At 36.4% G+C, this 24231-nt stretch overlaps 2 protein-coding genes across 2 annotated transcripts; both read left to right on the top strand.

Annotated features, from left to right (window-relative positions):
• The first annotated feature begins 565 nt into the window (after nucleotides 1-565).
• On the top strand, nucleotides 566-11234 carry pskh1 (protein serine kinase H1). The gene is made up of 3 exons (XM_082181903.1): nucleotides 566-999; nucleotides 2187-3288; nucleotides 8778-11234. Exons 2-3 carry the CDS (start codon nucleotides 2338-2340, stop codon nucleotides 9093-9095), a joined length of 1269 nt encoding a protein of 422 aa, XP_082038029.1. The 5' UTR covers nucleotides 566-999; nucleotides 2187-2337; the 3' UTR covers nucleotides 9096-11234.
• Nucleotides 11235-12958: 1724 nt separating this feature from the next.
• fan1 (FANCD2 and FANCI associated nuclease 1) lies at nucleotides 12959-23454 on the top strand. Its single transcript, XM_082181697.1, has 14 exons — nucleotides 12959-13018; nucleotides 13313-14590; nucleotides 15156-15296; nucleotides 15399-15597; nucleotides 16354-16587; nucleotides 17029-17160; nucleotides 17237-17345; nucleotides 17464-17583; nucleotides 17702-17866; nucleotides 18009-18177; nucleotides 18923-19026; nucleotides 19143-19337; nucleotides 21795-21923; nucleotides 22083-23454. Exons 2-14 carry the CDS (start codon nucleotides 13381-13383, stop codon nucleotides 22218-22220), a joined length of 3045 nt encoding a protein of 1014 aa, XP_082037823.1. The 5' UTR covers nucleotides 12959-13018; nucleotides 13313-13380; the 3' UTR covers nucleotides 22221-23454.
• The last annotated feature ends 777 nt before the right edge of the window (nucleotides 23455-24231 follow it).

Here is a 24231-nt window from a genome sequence, read left to right as displayed (position 1 = left end):
AAAGTATTTTGTAAAGTGAAATGTTAAATAATTCGGGCTTTTGTGTTTTTAAAATTCGACAATAATTGCTTTAAAATGACACCTTAATTAATAAATGGCGCAAACTTATACTTAATTTAAATCGTACACCTTTACAATAGTACAAGAGATAGTTTATTTGTATGGATAATTAAACTTAGCAAAACATATTGTTTTTTAACAATGTGTAGATTAAAAAAGTAATTGTGCAAACTCGGATACATAAAGAACTACTAGCTATGAAATGAATAAACAATCATTTAAAATAAAATAGTTGTGACAATAAAATAAATTGTGCATTTCAAAAGATTAAAAATTTCAAGAAAAAAAACTTCAAATTTACAAACGTCTTACATTGATGATACATATTTCACAACCTTTTGTAAATTATTTCACATACTAAATTTTAATCCAGAAATTAATATAATCTTACAATTTTACAATTCAGTCATTAGGCTGTGTGTACAGAATGCAGATGCATACATTGACGTTTATCCTAAAAACACTCGATTGACATTATCCGTAGTTTGTTTCTCGGCCAAATTTATGATTCTGGCTGGCTTCACGTTATTTGTTGCAGGGGTCGAAGCAAGCGAAGGTCTTTCCTTTCCCAAAAGAAAAGGAGAAGAAAAAAAAGAAAAGAAAAAAAAAAACGGAGAGGGGGGAGAAAGAAAGAAAGGTCTACACAGGAAAAAAGGTGGTCCCACTCCGAAAACACCGTTTCCAAGCAGGCGGTCTCTATTCCATACTTTTCTTCTCATATCGCATCGCGTTAAAAGTGATACAAACACGTTAACAACCCTTATTTTTGGACTCAGCATGTTCATGTTAGCAAAATCTAATGGGATGCTATCATTCTAGCAGGATTAAAGTTTTAGAAATACGGAAAAATGGAGAGAAGAGCTGAAACTGGGGTGAAGAGGCTGGCGCTGGGAATCTCGCCTAACTCCCACCATCGCCTGTAAGAAAATCCCTCTTAAGGTAATTTTCACATCTATTTGGACTTTTAAAGTTTCCAGTTTGGGTCTTAAGTTGATACAATTGTTGTCAAAACTACAACATTACGGAAACTTTAGCGATTAAGCTCGATTTTAGATCCAGGCCTCGAGAAAACAATTGATTTTGTGCTGGACGGGGAATTTTTTTGTGATTTTGGGGGGTAAGTTAACGTATATCCGGTGTATCGTTCACTTTTAATTATATTAATGTTTTATTAACGACTTTGTAACATAACTGGCTCCGTTAAGGCCGTAACAGGTAACGAAAAGTTGAATAAAAGTGTTTCAAGTTTGTTTTGAGCGATGAAAAAGTGAACAAGTGTCTGAGTTTGAGTCTTTGTGGGGGGCCAGTGGAATTTTTGTGGTAAAGTTCAGTTGTAAGATCGGTTTATAGTTTAACTATACTAGTTTAACAAAATAAAGTGCTTCATTGATATGCTATGACACAACTGATATGAATAGAGGTGTCATAGTTATTAATTTTTATTACCCAGACTCATCTTCATTTGTTCAACGGAACAAATATCCTTTATGACTAAATGTTGTATAAACCTATTTTGGTTGGACATCCATCCATCCATCCATCTATGTGATATGATAGCATTTATTCAATTATATTGATGATTTTAGCACTTATTAACAGCACTAATTTACATAGTACATTTCAGAAATAATAACAATTTATATAATATTATTTTATCTATCTATCTATCTATCTATCTATCTATCTATCTATCTATCTATCTATCATCCACCCATCCATCCATAGATGTGATATGATAGCATTTATTCAATTATATTGATGATTTTTTTTATTCACTATTCCTTAACACTTATTAACAGCACTAATTTACATAGGACATTTCAGAAATAATAATAATTTGTACAATATTATTTTATCTATCTATCTATCCTTCCATCCATCCATATATGTGATATGATATAACTAATTTGTTTTATTATATAATTTACAGTATAATTCACAAAAATCATTGTTAAAAAGTTTTATTTTCCAATATCAGCATGAACTGTTACAATTCACACTTGGTATCAAACATAAGCAAAAATGTAACTACCCATACTTCATGCAAAATATACTTGTTATATACTTACTTAATATACATAATCATATATACTAGTCTTAATAAATGAAGTATTTTTTTATTTCAGATTAACATCTGATTAAATTAACATTTCACGTCGACTGGAATCCACACAATTCCGGTGTGTTGACTGAAGAGGTAACTGAGTGTGGGACTGGACGTGTTGCCTAGGAGATGAGGATGTGCTGCTGGCACCAGGAAGGAAGGATTTTGATGTGATGGGGTGCAGGACGAGCAAAGTCCTCCCAGAGCCACCCGCTGACGTCCAACTTGACCTAGTCAAAAAGGTAGAGCCGCATCAGACCGATGTCTATAAAAACTTCATCAGAAGTGAAGGTGGCGGGGAGAAAACAGGCTCGCCATCCCCTCAGGGTCAAAGCCAGGCTGCTGCGAAGGTGAGCCAGTCCCCTCCACCAGCTAACAGCCAGACAGAGCCCGCTGACCCACACCGGAAAAAAGTAGCCAAATACAGGGCCAAATTTGACCCTCGAGTGACTGCTAAGTATGATATCAAAGCTTTGATAGGTCGGGGCAGTTTCAGTCGGGTAGTACGAGTGGAACACAGGAGCACACGGCAGCCGTACGCCATCAAGATGATCGAGACCCGCTACCGTGAAGGCAGAGAAGTATGTGAATCTGAACTTTGCGTCCTGCGACGGGTGCGCCACACTAACATTATCCAGCTGATGGAGGTGTTCGAGACAGCTGAGCGGGTCTACATGGTGATGGAGTTGGCCACCGGCGGAGAACTGTTCGACCGCATCATCGCCCGTGGGTCTTTCACAGAAAGGGATGCCACGCGGGTGTTGCAGATGGTTCTCGATGGTGTGAAGTACCTCCACACATTGGGCATCACGCACAGGGACCTGAAACCTGAAAACTTGCTTTACTACCATCCTGGTGCTGACTCCAAGATAATGATCACAGACTTTGGCTTGGCCAGCACGCGGAAGAAAGGCGACGAATGCCTGATGAAGACGACCTGTGGAACGCCTGAGTACATCGCTCCTGAGATACTCGTTCGTAAGCCGTACACCAATGCAGTGGACATGTGGGCGCTGGGAGTCATCTCCTACATACTGCTCAGTGGCACCATGCCTTTTGAGGATGACAATCGCATGCGCCTGTACCGACAGATCCTCAAAGGGAAATACAGTTTCTCTGGCGAGGTAAGGACTATGCGACCACTTTAAAATAATCATTCATTGTGATGTCAGAATGATATGCATGTACTGTAGTGTACATAACCTATACTGCATGTGTACAAATAATATACTTACAGAGTCTTTAATAATGTTTGTGTGATCTCAAGTCAACACTACCAAGCATTAAATAGATAATTGTGGGCTTAAACTTAAAGATTTGAGATCAACCTCATTAAATGGTCAAATATGTATTATTTCAACAATGTGCTTGTGTCACACACGTTACACCTGAAGGGAGTGGATTCTGGAATCCACTGCTGCGTCAATGTATATCTAATGAGTGATTATAATCAAGGTATTAATCAATATTTTAAATTCCCTAACACACCACTACAAGCCTTCACATCTTATATAGATAAAGCTTAAAAAAAGCTTTTTGCCAAGTTCAAGTCAGCATGAAATGGAAGTTGCGATAGTAGTTTCTTCCCTATTATGACGTATGTCTAAGTGAAACGGCTTCTCGAACAAGAGAAAATGTAGGGCGGTCTTGATTTTGTCCCTAGGAATTGATTGGATCTTTGTTGTTTGCGATTGTTATGATCTCATGTGAGTGACAGGTTGTCCCGCCCTCATGCCAGTAAACATATCATCAGAGAAGAGAAGAGATGTTGCTGCAAGAGGGAGGGTACGGTGGCCCAGTAGTGCAAAACTAAAAGAAATTATTCCACAACACAACGGAAAATGTACAACACAACGGAAATAAGTTTTCCTTGCCATTGTTTTATGTCAATAGAGTCAGCAGTCTTAATATATCAATACCACGATTAGTTTTAACAGTATGTAACCATTGTATATTGGCATAAAATATTACTTTAAAATCACTTACATGAATTATAGCTGTGTACTCGAGAATGCTTTGACGCGCTTCCACAGCGCATGATCCCTAAGGGAACGTCTGGCAATTCCCCCAAGTGTTAAAACGTATAAATTATTATAATATAATTTGCTAAATAAAAATAAAAACCATTTGGTGAATTGCAGAATTACAGGAAGGTATTGGCACAGTTTCACCTGTAATTAGTCAGTCTGGTCACTAGGAACCTACCACAGGCTTTGGGACATGAAAAAAAAAAACTTTAGGTGAATTACAGTAGCCCTAATGTTTTTATAAATAACAAATTGTGTACGGTGCATACAGGGAGCTATTGGCACAATTTCACTTGCTGTAAGTCAGTCTGGTTAATCGGAACTACAACTTTTGAAACATGATAAAAGGAAAAAAAAAACTTTTACAGAAATTTCCTACAAAATTTGTTTACTGTAAATACATGAAGGCCAAGGGAGGTATTGGAAAAAAGTCACCTGTAGTTATTCAGTCTACTGCCAATGCAATCAAGCTTTGGATTTTGAACATGTCTGTTTTTGAATGTTAAAAGTAATTTTAGTTAATACAAATTATACATTTAACAACTTGTAGGAATTGGCAGACATTCCCTTAGGGATCGCTGTGGTAGTGTGTCAAAGCATTCTAGAGTATAAATATGCAGCAGTAATGCACGTAGGTGATTTTGAATTAATAAATGTCGCTATAGAATGGTTAGCTATATACTGTTAAAACTAATCGTGGTGTTTATATATTTTTTTAGACTGCTGACTCTAAAGAACAGTGGAAAACTAACTTTATCATGCTCCAAGAGCTCTCTAGTGGTCGGGAGCTTTTACGTTGTGTTGAACATTTTCCGTTGTGTTGTGGCTTAATTTCGTTGTGTTGTGAACTTATGTTTGCTTTTTAAATTTCGTTGTGCACTACTGGGCCACCGTAGGAGGGGAAGTCATTTTTACTAAAGATCACGAGGGCATGTGAATGAAAAAAAAAATAATGATGTGAAATAAATGCTGCAATATTCTCAAAAAAAATTTGAATTCATGGTTATTTTAAAGTTTCTAATAAAGGTTTAGCCAAACTCGACGTGTCATACCCAAAGGGATAATCAACAGAGATAAAATCTTCTTAAATGATGTACCCTAATAATGCAGTTATGTATATTTCTGAGCTCTATATATATGAGATTTATATAAGAAGCCACTTCAGTGTGGATCGTGTGTGCAAAACAAGAGTTGCTGGGAGATTGGAAATGCAGATGTTTTTGATTAGGTATAGAAGTGCTATAAAGCATATGCTAATGTTACTTGGTTTTATTAAACCCAGAAGTATTTGTGTGCCATGTTTTTGGGCTCGCTTGCAATGTTCTATACTTAATGATTTATTTGTTTTTGGCTGACTGCTTTTGCAAACAACAAGCTCTTATAAAGTATATATGCTTTATATGTACATGTTAATTGGTGGGTGGTATTCACCTTTAAATTTCCTTAAAGTGCTCTGAAGTGTTATTATTTGATGTTAAACTCTCACCTAACCCAAATTTAATGCTGATGTGTGTAATTGTTTTATTATGTAAAAATTCTTTCTCTTATGCCCGCTTGCTTACATTTGTGCAGAGACAAGTATAAGTAAGCCAGTCGTAGGTTGATTTCCCCGAAAAGCGTAAGCACTGTGGTCTGTGGCGCTTTCAGCATTGCACTGTTTGTTTGAGCGGCTTGACATAGCAACATTGACAACAAATGGTTTGAGTTTGGGGCGGTACTACCTGTTTGTCCGTTGGGCGTTAAGGAAACATATTTTTGCACTTTTATTCAGTGCCAACATTAGAATTTAATTATTCGTTTTTCATAACCTCACAAACCCCCTGCAGTTTTTCCGTAGAATATAGCGGTTTTCATATATAAAACATAAATCAGAATTAAAATGTTTAATGTCTTTAAATGCTTAAATATAACTTTATTATTATAAATCCATTTACATAAATAATTTAGGAATTTATGCATTTGGCAAATGCTTTTATCTAAAACGACGTAGTATTTAAGCTTTCCCTGGGAATCGAACCCATGACCTTGACATTTTCTAGCGCTATGCTCTACTTTTTGAGCTACAAAACAGATGTGGCAGTACATCTTCAGTTACAGTACATCTGTACAGTGTACAGTTTAATAATGTTTGAGCAACACTTCAGTATGTGTCTTACCTCTATGAGTGACCCCAGGAAAAACGGTCTTGTACATTAATATTTTCATTATCATGTGGCTTAAAAACATAATTTTCTTGACATTTCTTGAAGACTGGCCTATTGTAACAATGCAATTTGTTGGATTATTTATTTATTTTTTCAACAGTGAGAAAGTAAAGAACAATGACGTGTTGCTATATGGCAAAATATCATAAATGGGAAGGGTTTGTGAAAACATTTGGTGCCACTAGTGACATATAAAGCAAACAACAGCTTTTACTTTGACTTTTAATTGTACTGCAAAATATATAAAAATTCTAAATGCGAGGAATACATATAAATGATTACATTTACATGTGTACATTTGCAGATGCTTTTATCCGAAGCATCTTGGATTGCATTTAAGGTATATTTTTTAATTAGTTCACCCATTGGCTGGGAACTGAAGTCATGACTTTGGTATTGCATGGCACATATTAGAGCTGCATGATTTTGGATAAATTAAGAATCACAATATTGTTTGTTTAAAATAGAGGTGATGATTCACCCACAATTCTGAATAGACAACTAAACATGTAATTAACTAGAGGTTCTGCCAAAATGTACATTTTTAAGAAATATTTCATTAATTTGAATTGATTCTTTTTTTTAAATGACTCAATGACTCACTCATAAAGACTTCACTTGTTTCATTACTGGATTAATCAGCGTTTTTAAACGAATCTCTTGAATGATTGATACAATGACAAATATTATTATTATTTTTACATTCTAGGGTTTAATAGACAGCCGTATCGTTGTAATTTCGGAATAAGATAAAATCCAGATCGCAGTCTTTTAACGATTAATCATGTAGCTCTAGCATATATTTAGTGTCCGTAGTCTGGTGAGCAAAGGCTTTTTGACGTGTAATCAATGCCTATGCCTATTCGCTTTGAGGCCATCTATATGCTAATATTCTCTGATATAACTTGACAAAATTAGCCATTAGCAGATACACTGATCCAAAAATACTGATGACTCATTCTGCACTAAGAATGACAGTGCCCCACTGAAAATGTCTGTCTCCTGCTATATATCTACTTGAGGCTTTTATACAGTCCATTCAGATCTGCATTCCTAAATAGAAATATTCCCCACAAAGCCACCAGAACACAACAGGCTATGATAGTACTGCCTCTTTCTGTCTTTTGGCTCTAGTGTGCTCTGTTTCTATTCTTCACAAAGTGCTTTTCAAACACTTTAAACTTTTGCCAACCATTTTGTCTTTGTCTGTTGACCTTGGATTTCTGAGTATGTTTATTTGCATGCCTCTATTTATCGTATTTATATGCAAGTTTTGGTGTGTTCGCATGCGCTTGTATTTTGGGGAGAGTGTGTGTGTGTTTGTGTTAGCTGGACAATACCCAGCGCAGTCTTGTCATCATGTGTTATCCCGCAGTAACCCCCTGCATGAGCGTGTGATGTAAGGCCACAGAGTTCCTGGCAGAGTGTGTGCGTCAGGGCCTCTCTGCTGCTGTGAGTCACAGACAAGACCAATGTGGACTTTACAGGGAAAAGCCCTGGAGAAGTCATGCTAACCAACAAAAACTCAGCCATGTTTTGTTTTCTCTCTTGCTTATAGAGCTGCTAGTGTTTGGCCAGTTGTCATAACATATCAGGACATGCACGACTAGTCTAAAGATGTTCTTGGAAGAGTGAAAAATTAACTTAAAGTAACTAGTTTGTATAATATATTTTGCATTGCTGAAACCTTCTTGTATTGGTCCTTTCTTTCTCTTTCAACAAACTTGAATTATGCTGTCCAATATCGGCTATTGTTATAGTTGACTGGACCTTGTTTGTTTCTTATTATATTATCATTCAAAAAGTTGGTACTAGGTACAGCAAGATTTTTAATTTCTGAAAGAAATTGATACTTTTATTCAGCAAGATCAAAAGTGACAGTAAAGACATTCATAATGTTATTGTAATGTTTGGATTTGTTCTTTGTTTAGAGTAAGAATCTTGAAAAAAATGCATCACGGTTTCCAAAAAAATATGATTCAGAACAACAGTTTCCAACATTGATGAGAAGAAATGTCCTTGAACACCAAATCAGCATATTATAATGATTTCTGAAGTTATTACAGTTATTACAGTTTTTATTACTGTTTTTGCTGTATTTTTGGTCAAATGCAACCTTGGTGAGCATTAGATACTTCTTTCAAAAACATAAAAAAAAAATCAGTAACACTTTATTTTATGGACACGTTACATGTACCTACGATAGTAATAACAGCAAATTATGCATAATTACAAGTATTAAGTATACAAGTATAATTAAAATGTATGATATTATCTTATATTATAATTATCTAGGTTGTTATGTGTTGTTGTGTACGTCTCAAAATCATTTGAATAATTTTATTTATGCCATTTTTCTATTTCTTTTCTGTTTTCTGACAGCCATGGCCAAGTGTTTCCAACCTTGCTAAGGACTTCATTGACCGTGTCCTCACGGTGGATCCAAATGAGCGTCTCACTGCGGGCCAGGCACTTAAACACCCTTGGGTTGTCAGCATGGCAGCTTCCTCCTCTATGAAGAACCTGCAGCGGTCCATTTCCCAGAACCTCCTGAAGAGAGCGTCCTCGCGCTGCCACAGCACTAAATCAGCCCAGTCCACTCGCTCCAGCCGCTCCACGAAGTCCAGCAAGGCACGGCGCGTTCGTGAGAAAGAGCTGCGAGAACTCAACCGCCGGTACCAGCAGCAATGTAACGGTTGAGGGCGATGTAAAGACAAACAAGACCTTGCTAAAACATTGGAGAGAGCAAAACAACATTGTGCCTCAACTGAGATGTCAACTTCCTGCTCCATCACAACAGAGCCAATTAGCAGAAAACCTCCTTCTAAACTTTTCATTCACTTTCTATTTTTCTGCTGTTTTTCTTTCGTTTATTATCTTTTATGTGAGTTTTATTTATTTATTGTTGGTGTATTGTCATGTTTATGTTGTCTTTGGAAATTATCTCATTCAGCCTTTTACCTGATTGTATCTGTTGAACAGAATTTTACTTAAGTTGCTGGAAGGACTAAGAATACACCTTCCTGATTTTTGCTGTGAATTATTTGTTACGGTACCCACCCAGAAGATTGTTCTTCTGATAGGGGAAATGTGCTGTTTATTCATTATTTGCAACAAATCACATGACCTAGTTATAGTTTATTGTGCCTTAACATCACTTTGAACATGAGGGAAAGGGAAAAATCAGACCGTTGATAATTGCTTTGGAAGCGACCACGCAAATCACGTTTATAATAATACACACTGCTGTTTAATTATGAGCCTTAAAGGGATAGTTCACCCAAAAATGAAAATTTTGTCATCATATACTTACCCTTGTGTCATTTCCAAACCCTGTATAACTTCTGCGGAGCACAAAAGATGATGCTTTTACCCATACAATGAAAGTCAATGGGGTCCAAAACAACACTGGACCTCATTGGGTTTCATGTACGGACTAAAAAACATGGATAAATAAATAAAAAATCTTCTTTTGTGTTCTGCAGAAATAAAGTTATACAGGTCCAGAATGACAAGAGAAAATGATTACAGAATCTGTCAGTGAACTATCGCTTTAAGTTGGTCCAAAAATATTAAAGGGATCTACATTGTCCAATATGTCTGTTGTTTATCCTGAATAAGACATAACTGACCCTTTTTCCGGCCGTTTCTGCAACCCTACTAATAAGGACCCTAATTGTAATGGCAATCATTAATACCTGTCGGAAAATACACAGGAAAAAAGTGTAATCAGGATTTTCAGAGACTTGGCTTTAATTTGGTCAGTGAAGAAACTTACCGTGATTCATGACTTCTACTGTTGTAGTAGTTATTCCTACTATCTGATATTGATCGCTCTCAGTGTGTGGGTGGCCAGTATCGGGAAGCCCCGAATCAGAATGGGTTACTTTCTCTGTCACCAGCTGTTGTGCCTTGAGCAAGGCACTGAACCACCGTGAAGGCCTTTTGGCAGCCTTTCCACTCTCACTCCCCTCTGTCAGAAAGCAGCAGAAATGTGCCAAAGAAACTCCTGTGTGCCTGGATTATCGAGCAGTGTTCGGTGAGAGCGGACATATGAAAATAATTAGTATTAAAACTGTGATGAAATGAAGACTTTTTAAAATATGTTCTTAAATCTGTTCCTTGTTTTATATATATATAAAATCATATATCAAAAATTAAAGGGAAAAGTAATCTGTGTATTTGGGTTGTGTCCCGTTTCACAGCAAGTGCCTTGAATTTGTTATACAATTGATGCAACGAGTGAATAATATTTTGAAAAAAATTGCAACCACATTGGTTTTGGATACTTTATTTTTGAAGAACTATTTGATTTTGCCGAAATATTCTCATTTTTGGTTTCTTCCACATTCTCTCACTTCTGAGCTTGTGTAATTTTCTCAGACTTTAGGAAAATATATTTCCCTCATTTCGGTTACATTTATTAGCTACATTTTTAAACCTGCGAAATATCTTGGGTTCTTTTGTCTGAGTTTAATTTGAAAATAACTAGAAATTTGAATCGGTTAAAGTTTCTTGAGGGTTCATGAGTGTTAAGGCTGTCATGCATTACTTGTTAATTTTAATCTAGTAGTATCCATTCAAATATCAACATCAAAAATGACTTTGGGAAAACCACTGTTTGTATATGCCTTTATACCCCAAATATTTTTTTTCTCTCTCAAGGAAAAAGCTATTTTATATGTGCACGTCAAATTGAGACTAATAAAGAAAATGCTCTTAAAAGTGCAAAAATATTTTTAATTTAGTGTATCACCAACATTCATGTAAGGAATGTGTGTTTGTAGCTTCAGTTGAAATAAAACTGCAACTGTTGTCCATTTGTTGAGTTCAGTCCAACACTGTCTCATGTTCCTTTTTGTCCATTTTTAATGAACAATTACAGAATATTGCTTTTTTTTTATTTTATTTTTTTATTAATATTTAGTAAAATGTTGCAAAAACAAAAACAAAGGCTCACTTTAATCAACTACTGAAAAAATATCTTTACAATTCAAATCAAGAAAACTGCTTTAACTTCCTGGGACCCAGGAATAGACTTTTGTCCACTGTAGTGATGTAGAGTGTAGAGGTTTCACCATGAAAACAACTTAGCCTTGGTCTTCAAAAATGTCTAACATTAATGTTAATGTCTAACATTTTAATTTAAATCTGACTACTTTTCAAATTGTATTTCATAAACCAACATCTGAGGAAAACGTTATGGGGTTTCAAAACAAAAAATGACTTTCTGTTACGGAAGAGGGCATTGATTTCATACATGTCCACTGTACAGGACATCAGGACTTAAATCATGTTTATCAGGCATTTTGGGAGACACAAGTGAATATGGAGATAAATGATACATCAATATTCCTATGAAATATTAGATATTATAATTAAAATGTTGCTAATTATTACTCCAATTATTACACTTCTTTTTTCATTAAATGTTGCTCCAAGAACACATTAATGTGCGCATTAGATACAGTGTATAGATACATTGCATTGAATGGGAATATAAATTTATGGCCATTTTACCCACATATTGCATGAAGTAAAATGGTGTATCAATTCATTCCTTTATATCTTTCATAACATAGTTGAGAATCATCTTTATACAAATTTTAGTTAAAATAAATCCTGAAACCCCAAAATGTATTGGTGATTGAAAAAAAAATCCCATTATGTCATTTTATTTTTTAAACAACTAAGTCCTGGTGTCCACTACAGAGGACATAGCAGAACATATGAATAAAAAATCATTTTTCTAAATATATATATATTTTTTACCATTTGTTTCTTATGCTCTAAAGTCTAAACAATGTGATGATATGGGGAAGAAAAAAATCTGGGTCTCAGGAGGATATTTTTGTGCAACATAAACTATGATTAATTTTCCTTTAGTACGGATGAGACATAGGACACATTTTTTTGGTTGCTGTGTGTTTGTAAAACTGTCTAATTGTCTGTTATAAAGGAAGACACAAAATAGTGATTCATTGGTTAAGATTCAATGTTCAGCTGTGATGTAAATTTTTAGGCCAACTGGTTTCCGATATGTAGCCTAAGTAAAATAAGGTTTGTGGTCAAGGGATAGTCCATCTAAAATTCTTTGGATATTTGGATCATTTACTCACTCTCATGTAATCCCAAATCTGTATGACTTTCTTCCGCAGAACACAAAAAGAGATATACTTTAAAGAACAATGGGTATACCAAACAAATTGGAGCCATTGTACGGAAGAACAAAACACTGATACATTTCTCAAAATATCTTCTTTTATGTGCAGAATTAAAAAAAAAATTGGGGTGAACTATCCCTTCAACATTAGGCTACTTGAAGAAAAAGATTCTCCTTTAATATAATTAGGCTATACACAGTCAAACATCAAACAAAGTTGCACTTTGAAGCCACAGTTTTTTTTTTTATACAACGCACGTTGCTATAACAGCTTTTTAACAGATAAAATATGATGAAAAGTTAAGTTTGTTTTAAAATATAACTAAATTGCCAGGCTGTAGCAAACGAAAGATAGCAGACTGCACTGGAGCTGACTTTTATTTTGAAAAATAACACACACAAAATAATGGCGCCATGAATTCTTGCAGCTAGCTTCACATTTCACTTCAGCACAAGACAGGTCTGTACAGTTATTTGCAGATTTATTTATAATTGTATAATATTTATTTTATTTATAGCTTAATCTATATTTGAAATTATTTTTCGTTTCATAATATGTTCATTTTTGGGGGGATTATTTTATGTGGCATGGCATTCTGTGTCAGCCTTGGAGAGTCTGATACGAACAAATCAATGAATTGCAAAATAATGTAACCTTTGAATGTAATGAAGCAGCCTTCCTTTACATAATTCAGACACCGTCTAATGAATGCCACCCTCTCCTATGACTATTTGGTCTTTTATGTACTTTCAGGTTCAGAAACAAATATTCAGCCTGTTGTTGTTTAGCTGGTTGATGGGATAACATATGAACAGACCGGTATGGAGTCTCGGATGGGGAAAGGCAGCTCTTCTAATAGAGGCAGTGCCAGAAAACTCTCAGTCACGAAGAAAAATAGCCAGAGAGTCAGTGCAATCAAAGAGAGAACAAGCAATGGAGGTGCGGTTGCTTCCATAACTTCATTTTTCAGGAATACACCACCTTGTAAACTGGCCTGTCCTCTGTGTGGCAAACTTGTACCTCGTTACAAGATTAATGAACACATAGACTCTCAATGCCAGAGGTTTCTTGGAGAGGATCATGAAGATGCATTGGCTGTCAGTGATGACAAGCAGGAGAAAATAACCAAAACACCCTCTAATGTTGCAGTAACTCGAAATAACGGGAAAGAGAAAAGCCCAGGAGAGAAAAGCCCAGGAGAGAAAGATGCTGATATGAGTCCATATTTTAAAAAGAACTGTGTGATGAGGCAAGAATCATCCAAAACAAATGTACAAACTAAAGCGGTTAAAAAAGTTGGTCTTGGGAGCTTATCCTCTAAACTGGCTAGAAGGGCACTTAGGCTTTCAGGGGAATCTGAGACGGATAATACTCATGTCTCTGGAAAAGAAGAGGCCTGTAATGCAGAATCGAGCAGTTCACAGAAGGAAAATTACGTGAGGAGTTTAACTTTTGAATCTAAAGCCGATGGCATGGATACAGATGACACGCTACCAACAGAGCCAACAGCTTCAATCCAACCTCAAGTGAAAAACGTTGAGAAATCTGTGGCAGTTCTGGCAGAATCTAGCAGCAGCGCTGACGTTCAGTCAGTGAAATGTTCATCCTCATCCAGAATAATGAAGCGGAAGTCAGAGGAGATGCCAAAAAACGACACAAACACTACAGAAACCTCCATCATACATAAGAAAAGTAGATATATTCAAAGTAAAACTGAAAACAGACAGGACACTAATGTCAAGTCAGATCAAACTGATGCCTCATCCAGTGTCTATGATGTTTCATCATCAGAGAGTCAAATCAAAAGCAAGACCATGTATGAGGACATTGAGACTACAACACCAGCTAATGAACCCAAAATGCTTGCCGTAGAGAAAGCCAACGAGGATTCAGAGCATCAGCACACCAGGCGGCCGTATTACTTGCAAAACTTTCGGACTGTCCTTGAGGCGGTGTTGGAAAATGAGGATGATAGGCTGCTCTTCAATGAAGATGACTTCTCAGCAATTCACACTTTTCAGCAGCTTTCAGGTAGAGGAACTACTTCAAAGTCACTTTGAAGTCTCACTTCTGTGCTTATATGCAACAATAGTCTTTTAAAACTCAATGCACTCCAGGTAAGTTATGTAACATACACTATCATTCAAAAGCTTATGGTCAGTATGATTTTTTTTTAAAGAAATTGATCATTTTATTCAGCAAGGATGCATTAGATTGATCAATAAATATCAAGATTTATCACAAAAGATTTATATTTCTTTAAAAAATTCATCCTGAAACCTGAAAAAAACGTTTTTTTTATATATAAATATTAAGCAGCACTACTGTTTTCATCACTGATAATAAATAAGAAATGTTTCTTGAGCACCAAATCAGCATATTTTAGGATCATGTGACACTGAAGACTGGAGTAATGATGCTGAAAATTCAGCTTTGCATCACAGGAATAAATTCCACATTTAAATAAATTAAGATGGAAATTATTTATTTTAAATAGTAATTATATTTCACAATATTATTGTATTTACTGTATATTTGATCAAATAAATGAAACCTTGGTGATCACAAGAGACATCTCTCTCTGTCTCTCCTGTAGTTCCTGGTCAGATGCTTTATGTCCGTCTGTTCCAAAGGAAGCTGAAATGGCTTCAGGTCAGTAAGGTGGAATATACAGAGATCAGCTCAGACCTCAGACCTGTCTTTCAAGAGCTGGTCGCATGTGGCTTCTTACAATCAGGTCAGTGGTGAGATTTGTCGACCCTTTTGATTTATCAACAGTTTAGAACCCAATATCAGGCAACATACTGAACTGCAGCTCATGACTTCTTCCCTATGACAGAATCGGAGCTTCACGACATCCAAGAAGTGTTAGATCTGCTTCCTGCACCAGAGCTCAGAAACCTGGCCAAAACATTTCACCTTGGCCGTGGAGGGAATGGGACTCAGAAACAGCAGTTGGTAGAAGGGCTACTCCAGCTGGGGAAACAGCGATCGCTCTTTGTTAGTCAAAACAACACGTCTGCAGTCATTCTCAAGAGGTGAGATGTTCAAGATACATGCAGCATCTGTACTTATATCCCAGTAGTGATGTTGGCCAAAGGTTATGGTATTTGGTAATGTCATAGACATTAAATTAAAAAGGTGATTTAGCAGACACTGACTTATACAGTGCCGTTCAAATGTTTGAGGTCAGTTAGATTGTTTTTAAATAAATTAATACTTTTATTCAGCAAGCACGCATTAAATTGATCAAAAGTGACAGTGAAGACTTTTACGTCATTACAAGACATTTCAAATGTCTATTTCCAATAAATGCTGTCTTTTTTTTTACTTTCCACTCATCCAAGAAAATCCTGGAAAAAAAAATCACAGTTTTAAAAAACATATATATATATATATAAAGCAGCACTGTTTTCAACATTGATAATAATTTTAAAAAGTTTCTTGAGCACCAAAAACAACATATTACACTGATTTCTGAAGGATCATGTGACACTGAAGACTGGAGTAATGATGCTGAAAATTCAGCTTTGCACCACAGGAATAAATTATATTTTTTAATACATTAAAACAGAAAAGAGTTAATTTATATTGTAATAATATTTCACAATATTTCTGTTTTTACTGTATTTTTGATTAAAAAAACAAACAAGGCTGCATTTATTTGATAAAAAATACAGTAAAAACAGCATAATTTCTGTTAATCTTACTGACCCCGATCTTTTTAACACGAGTGTATAATATAAACTGTACAAAACAGATGTCCTGTTACGAGTAAAGCTGGTCTTTTTCAGGGCCAAGCAGGCTGCAGGTTCCTGTGTGCGTCTGTGCCGCAGGTCCCGCGCTGTGTTCTCCCGCGTCCTGCTCCTGTTCTCCCTCACAGACTCTTTGGAGGAGGAGGAGACGGCCGCTGGAGGTCAGGGGCAGCTCTACACCATTCTGCTGGTCAATTCTGGCCGTCTAGCTTTCCCAGAGTACACTGTACATCGCTCAGCCAGACTGTTTCAGGACAGGGATGACCTCATCAGGTCAGTGTTATATTTATTTTTTAACAAAACTTTGATCAAGTGGTAATTTTACTCCAAAATCAGAAGAAAAGAAAAGTAGGTCACACTTTTTATTGGGTGTCTTTACTATATACTTTAGGTACACTGTACTTATTTTGTTGATGTTGTGTTGCAAAACACTTTTGATCCTATTTGTCTATTTCAGGACCATTATGATTTTTTAATTGTGTTTTTTAATTTTTTTTATGACAATTATATATAGAAATGAAAAAAATCTATTCTGTAACACGAACATGTATTAATAAATTAAACAAGCATAAATTATAGGAACAGATACTACCAGGATGTGTGTGTGTATATATATATATATATGGCAGTATTTGTCATTATGTTCTAGAACATTTTTTATTGTCTCTGTTATTGTTCTAAAATGTTTGATTCTGTGCATATTCTTCTGTACAGGTACGAAACGGCGATGCGTACACTGCAGGAAGTGATTGCTGCAATGCAGACAGGCAGTTGGGAGGACGCCCATGACCTCTATACTACAGCAAAGGCCACTTGGCAGGAGATTAAAGACTCTTGTGACATAAGGTTTGAAAAAGAAAAAGCAACTTTCATTTAATTTGCTTGCTGTTGTAAGATGGATTGAGTTTCAATATGTGTGCAGTCATCAAGAACAACTGCCTGTTTTCCTGCGGTGTTTCACTGTGGGCTGGACCTACACCCGTATACTGTCTCGGGGAGTTGAGATTTCACAAAGACTTCGCCGCTATGATGTGGGTGGATAATACATGGAATTAATTATGCCATTGTAAACACTTTATTCTTTATATTGATTTTATAATACACGGGTTCATTAATTCAATTATTTATCTTTGCATTTCTGCATTGTAGGAATCTGTGGAGGAGCTTAGGAATCTTCTGTCCCAGTCAGTGTATTGTGTAACCAGTAGGGGGCGCTGGTGGGACAGACTTGCTCTCAATCTCCAGCAACATCTTAAACAACATGAGCAGGTACCTTATTCGATTGTAGATCAATCTAAACAGAGATATTGTTTTAATGTTACTTTTATATGGGATGCATAAATGTTCTTTCAAAGGATTGAATGAATTTGACGCCTTTTGTATCCAGGCCATCTGTGCTATCCGGGATGGACTGAATGACCCTCTGGTCCGAACAGGCCACAAATTGTCACTTCATCAGCGAGCTTCCCGAATGAAGGAATCTGCTAGCTTGAAGAAGTACCGTCTGCTGCTCCGAGATCTGCCCACTGTGCAAGTACAGGATGTCACTCATGTGAGTCTTCATTTCTTCCTTATTTTTGATTATAATATAGTGTTAATCACTGTATATATTTTGTGGTCAGAATTACTAAATACTAATGTTGTATCTTTTTAAAAGCAACACTGACTTACAGTTTACAACTGTGTTTTAACAGGTCACAATTCGAGGCCAGCTCTTTCCTCATGAGGGTGGAATGGGCAAATCAGTGTTCCTTAGAGCAGCCAATGAGGATGAAGGTTCCAGAGAGGGACGAGGGACTATGGTCATGTGTTCTGTTGAGGACCTGGCTCTGGAACACTACAGAACACTTGGATTTGATCAAGGTCTGGCATCACATTTTGTTTGTGCACAATCAAGATGAAGGAAGTTAAAGGATAATTCACTCAGAAATTAAAGTTCTGTTATCATCTACATAGCCTCATTGTCATTTTCAAACCTCGAAATGACATTTTTTTTCTGTGGAAGAAAAAATTTGAAATTTTGAAGAATGTAGCCTGCAGTTATAAATGAGGCAGAAGATGAAATCTTGACATCTACTTTACAAGCCTAGCTCTCCTTAGTGCATCAGAGATGTACAGATGTCGGAAACATTCAGAGTGGTTCTGAACCAGATCAGGTGATTCATTGAAAAGATTTGACTTCATTGAAACGAATCTGACATCGTTATTTACGTCATGTACAGATTTACAATGAAAATTATTTAAATTTCAGTCTTTTTCTCTCAATATATAGCAATATATGACTTCAGAAAGCATTCAAATATAAATGATAAAGACCTCTTTTATGATCCTTAAAAGCTTGAAAGCTTGAAAGCTTGAAAGTTTGCTTGTTCACGGTTCTCTGATGTCGGATAATGGTTACATGCAATTATGCCAATACAATTTTGAAATCTTTTTTGAGAGTTTTATTTTTAAATGATTTATTTTACATTTGTATGATGAATTATTAGCTTTAAATCAACTCACAAACCCCCTTCAGTTGCCACACAACCACAAGTTTGGGAAACCCTGCACTAGCGCATACATCCTGCATTCTTTATGTTGCTGTAATCTGTTTTCCCCTTTTAAGGTATTCACGGAGAAGGCTCTACATTTTCCACTCTGTTTGGACTCCTCATGTGGGACATCATCTTTATCGACGGGGTTCCTGATGTCTTCCGAAACCCATACCAGGTACAGAATAATTAAAGAAGGAATGCTGTTTGCTTCACTCGTTCAGGGTCACGCTTTATTGTCAGGTCATACCACCCCAAGAGATCAGTGATCAATGACTCTATGCCCTTTCCCAGACTTGTCCTTTAGATTTGCACACTGATTGTTTCTATGGTAACCGGCGGGAAGCCATCGAGGCTCGCGCTGAGATGTTGCGCGAGGCGTCTGCAGAGACGCTGCAGGAGCTGCTCGCTGATGTGTGGACCGCACAAGAGGGGAGAGTGTGTGCGCTGATAAACTGGGAGCGCTTCTCCTCTCTTCAGCAGGCACAGGTAATCACAGATTCTTTACGCCATGTTCGTTCTTACATACCATCTTGGTAATAGCTTTCCGGCAGCTCCGGTCTACTTGAATGGGGAACCTTTTTGCAAAGATTACTTTTCAGTAACATATTTCAGTCACACTTTAGATTTGGATCCAATTCTCACTATGAACTAACTATTAACTATGACTTTTGCCTCAATAAACTCCTAATTACTGCTTATTAATAAGTAGTTGTTACGTTTAGGGATGTAGAATATGGTCATGCAGAATAAGGCTTTAATATGTGCTTTATAAGTACTAATTAACAGCCAATATCCTAGTAATATGCATGCTGATAAGCAACTAGTCAATAGTGAGAAATGGACCCTAAACTAAAGTGTTACCCATTTTTAGTTACAAAAGTGTTACTAAACCCATATTTCAAGTGAGCAATAAAATCAAGTTAATGTTCAATTGTGTTTTAGAGTAAATCTAATTTAAATCTCAATCTAATAGACAATTGGCTCTTTTTCTATTGCTGCCACATTGAGTTTCTACTAGTGGTCCGTCAACTCCTCAAAGTGTCTTTAACGTCATTAATTAAAGGTACACTATGTAACAAATTTATAATGAGTCAATGCATGATCAATCCTTTTTCCAAAACATGTTTTTGTCTTACCCTGATTCACTATGGTAAGCCTATTATTAGTGTTTATGTTTTAGACCTGTTGGAATGGTTTTCATGGGAAATTGCGTACTTGCATCCCTCGGTGCTCCGGCTACTTTGACGAGTGTATGGTGTAGGAGTGGCGTAGGTTAGTTGTCACAACGAGTGAGAAAGGTTGACATGGAGCAAAAATCTCAAACCTCTGAATCACCCGTTTAAAAAAAGCACACAGATCAGGGGAGAGTCTGCTGGCAACTGAGTGATTGTAAAAGTGACAAGGAGATAAATTGCCATTTGTAGTTAATTGTAAAGCATTATCTATTGTGAAGGGTCATATTCATCTGCACAGTCACGCAGAGCTGAAGCACAACAAAAACATTCTTCCACAAAATGCATGCAGTTTTATTTTTTTGACTACTAGAGCGCCAAAAGTTACTTAGTGTTACTATAAAACTTACATAAATTTTTTTCTTTTTTTCTTAGACAAGCATACTTCTCTTAGTGTATTTTAACATTTAAAGTCAGCATGAAACTGAAGTTGTAATAGTCTTTTCTAGTGATGCACCGAAATGAAAATTCTGGACCGAAACCGAAAATTTAGGATGCACTTGGACGAAAACCGAAACTGAAGCCGAAAATGGCTTCTTTTAAAAATGTATTAGATAGATAGATAGATAGATATTTCGGCTTCAGCAATTTAAATTGCTTGAATATAATGAATATAATGGAAATGAAAAATCACAAACCAATAGAATAATCAAACTTTTATTAACAGTTACATAATAAAACCTAAAATATTTTTAACAATAAATATAAATAATAATAATATTAACAATAAAATATAAATAATATAAATAATAATGCCACGCGCTTTGGCACTATCATCTGCAAATTTCTTTTCTATCATCTGCCACCAAGGGTGTTTGTGATGTAGTTGGGGTACTTTCAACCAATGTTGTTTTGCGGTACTCCTCATGTTCAATTAGATGTCGTGATTTCAGGTGGTGTATCAAAACTGTTGTCGAAAAAGTTATTTGGCACCGCACCCCCTCTTAAGATTTTTGCAGAACAAATGTTACATATTGCAACTTTGGTGTCCTCATCTGAAACTTTAAAATACTTCCATACCGCTGACATGCTTAATCTTTGATAGGCAGACGCGTGATAACAGCTCGACCGTGATTGAAACCTAAGCGCTTGCGCACAGATGGGAGGGGCGGGTGACATTCATTTTCGGTTTACATTTTCGGCTGTTTTTTTTATTTCAGCCCGAGACCGATAATGCCATTTTCGGCCGTACATTTTCGGCGGCCGAAATTTCGGTGCACCCCTAGTCTTTTCTTCCCTATTGTAATATGCATATCTGAGTGAAACTTCTTGAACAAGAAGAAATGTAGCCTGGGACTTGATTTTGCCCACGGGGAATTGATTGGATCTTTGGATCGCTGTCATTTGCTTTAGCTACGATCTCGTGTGAGTGACAGGTTGTCCCTTTCTCGTGCCAGTTAACATGTCATCAGAGAAGAGACATTTCTGCAAGTGGGAAGGGAAGTTATATTGATTAAAGATTACGAGAGCACATGAATTAAAACAAATATAATGATGAGCACAGATTTATAATAAATAATGTAATATTCCATAAAAAAACAAGGATTATCAGTTTTAATTTTATGGTGACTTTAACATTTTCATTCGATATCATTAAAATATGAACTGATTATACTGCGTGTGCCAGATTGTTCACTACCGTAAACAAGCACATTCATTTACTTAAGGCACTTAAGGCAATTTGTACTTAATTTTCTTCGTCTGGTTTTAGAGTCTAGTAGAGTGTTTGGGTGGCCACTTCTTAAGCGGTGTGGTCCTCAGAATGGCAAAGGACTACAGGCACTGCAGAGGAGGACTTCCAGATCTGGTAGTCTGGAGCATGTCCAACAAGAAGTACAAGGTGAGTCAGAGACGTAGCTTGCAAGTTAGGAATTTCACAGTGTATTCAACTTTTAAGTACTCCAGAAAGTAACTTATGTAACTGATTTAATACGATTACGGTGTTATGGAACAACGGAAATGCTTGAAAACTTTGCTTATTTGAGTTGTGTTCTTCTAGCTGGTGGAAGTGAAGGGTCCTAATGACCGTCTGTCACAGAAGCAACAGATCTGGCTGGATGAGCTGCGTAAGCTCGGTGCTGATGTAGAAGTGTGTCACGTCACTGCCATTGGAGCACGGGGAGTGAGGCGGGAATGAGGCCGCTGTCACTCTGAGAAGAACGAAGACTCGAGCATGCATGGTTTACCAAACAAGCAAAGTTAGAAATGTTTGATGCACACAGGACGGATTTAATGTTGTATTAAAACCTCAGCTTGGCGCTGATCTGGTGATGTAACAGAAGAGTATTATTAGGAAGTTTAAAAATACTTATTCTCCTGAATTGTAAAATTGTTAACTTACCTCATGGCACAGACTGACTGATTTATATTCTTGTGCTCATTGTAAAGTGACAATATATTATACTGACAAAAAAAAACAAAAAACTTTTCTGGTGTAAATAATTTTAAAGACATTGAATAAAAAAAATCACATTTTAAAAGTTTTTGTTATTTAGTGCTTAACTATTTATGGAAGACATAAGCACACAATGTTCAGTCTTTTGCTCTGTTTTAAAGGTCTATTCAAAACCATTTTATAAACTGTTATTTTAATGAATCATGCTTTTCAGTGTAACCTTTAAACATTATAAAGTTTGCAACATCATGCTACTGTAGCATAAGGTAAATAAATCAGTGCAGTGCAGGTAAATGGACACTATTGGACACTTTCCTTAATGTCCTATGCAGACCAGACAATCTCAGTTACTTCAACATTTAATTTATAGAACAATGGGGATGAACAGAATCACATAGAGAATTAGAACACTGAAGCAGACTATATATATATTTACATACAGGGCTGAAAATGGGGGGTTACGCGGGGGGACAGAGTCCAGGGACTGAATTCCGAGGGGGGACAGCGTTCCAGTTCATATTGTTTAAAAAAAAATTTGGGAAATGAAGGGATTTCTATCATCAACAGCATCAACAGTTTCATGTGATGAAACGGGTTGTGAGAAGGAGGGGGAGAACAACTCATTAATAGGATACTCTTTAAATTCTTGGGGGAAAAAAATTAATTGGCAGTTGAAATTATTTCAGAGAATTAAATTAGAATAGAACAACATGTTTAGAAACGTAAAAAAAAAAAAAAAACCTTCATGTCATTTTATTAATTTAGGAAAGAAAAAGTAGGCTAGCTGAAACTGATCTTTGATTCTCATACTAATTGCTCATATGCCTCTGGACACAGAAGGATTGCATTGGCATTTGATTGAAATGTATAACATCTATGCAAAATAATCCTTGAATCATTTATTTAAGGCCATTCCCGTTTCGAATATGTGATTGTGTATTGTCAACAATAAGCATAAAAATATTCGGCATTTCCATTTTGTAGTGTGGATCATTCATTGCGACATTTAACTTTTAAAGTTACTGTCAACCATTTTTTTGACCTCGGTATTTATAAAACCCTGCGTACGGCCCTGATGGTAACATCCTCAAAATATCTTCACATTTCAAACATTGTATAAGAAAAACAATGTTTTATCCAAAAAGGTTTATCCAAATTATTTTGTATTTTAGAATGCACATCAGCTTCCCTTCCCTTAAAACTGGATTCACCTTTAAATGTTTAATAATTGTTGATTTTAAGTAGGGCTTGCATAGACTAGTCGAGTAGTCGATAGATCGACTACTTCAACCACTAGTCGACGCTGTCGGAAACAATCGACTACTCGAGCGTCCATTAACCATAAATGAATTAAAAATGGCGAACGTCACCAACAGACGCCACACGTCAGATGTGTGGAAGTATTTCATCAAGGATGACAAAAATATTGTAATTGGCCAACTCTGCAAGAGGCCGTTCACATATTGCGTTTAAAAACGTGTGGAAAGCGCGGCCGCTGTCTCCTACAAGCGCTCGCGCTCCCATGGCGTCTGTCGGTGCTATGCAACCGTGAACTGCGCTCTCCATGATGACGATGAAGAAGTATCAGCAAAGGATTAATTGATTTCTAGCCCTTGCATTAGCTTTACTACTAGATATATTTCTGGAGATGAGAAGGAAAAACCCGCCTGGAAAAACTAGCGCACCACGTTGTTTCCATATGAGCGCGCTCGCCGCGCCTACATTTGAAATAACGACCTTGAGCGCGAAAAAG

This window comes from Leuciscus leuciscus, assembly GCF_965113295.1.
Source record: "Leuciscus leuciscus genome assembly, chromosome: 10".
NCBI lineage: Eukaryota > Metazoa > Chordata > Actinopteri > Cypriniformes > Leuciscidae > Leuciscus > Leuciscus leuciscus.
Note: the sequence above shows the minus strand (reverse complement) of the source record. Positions and strands in the feature narration are given on the sequence as shown.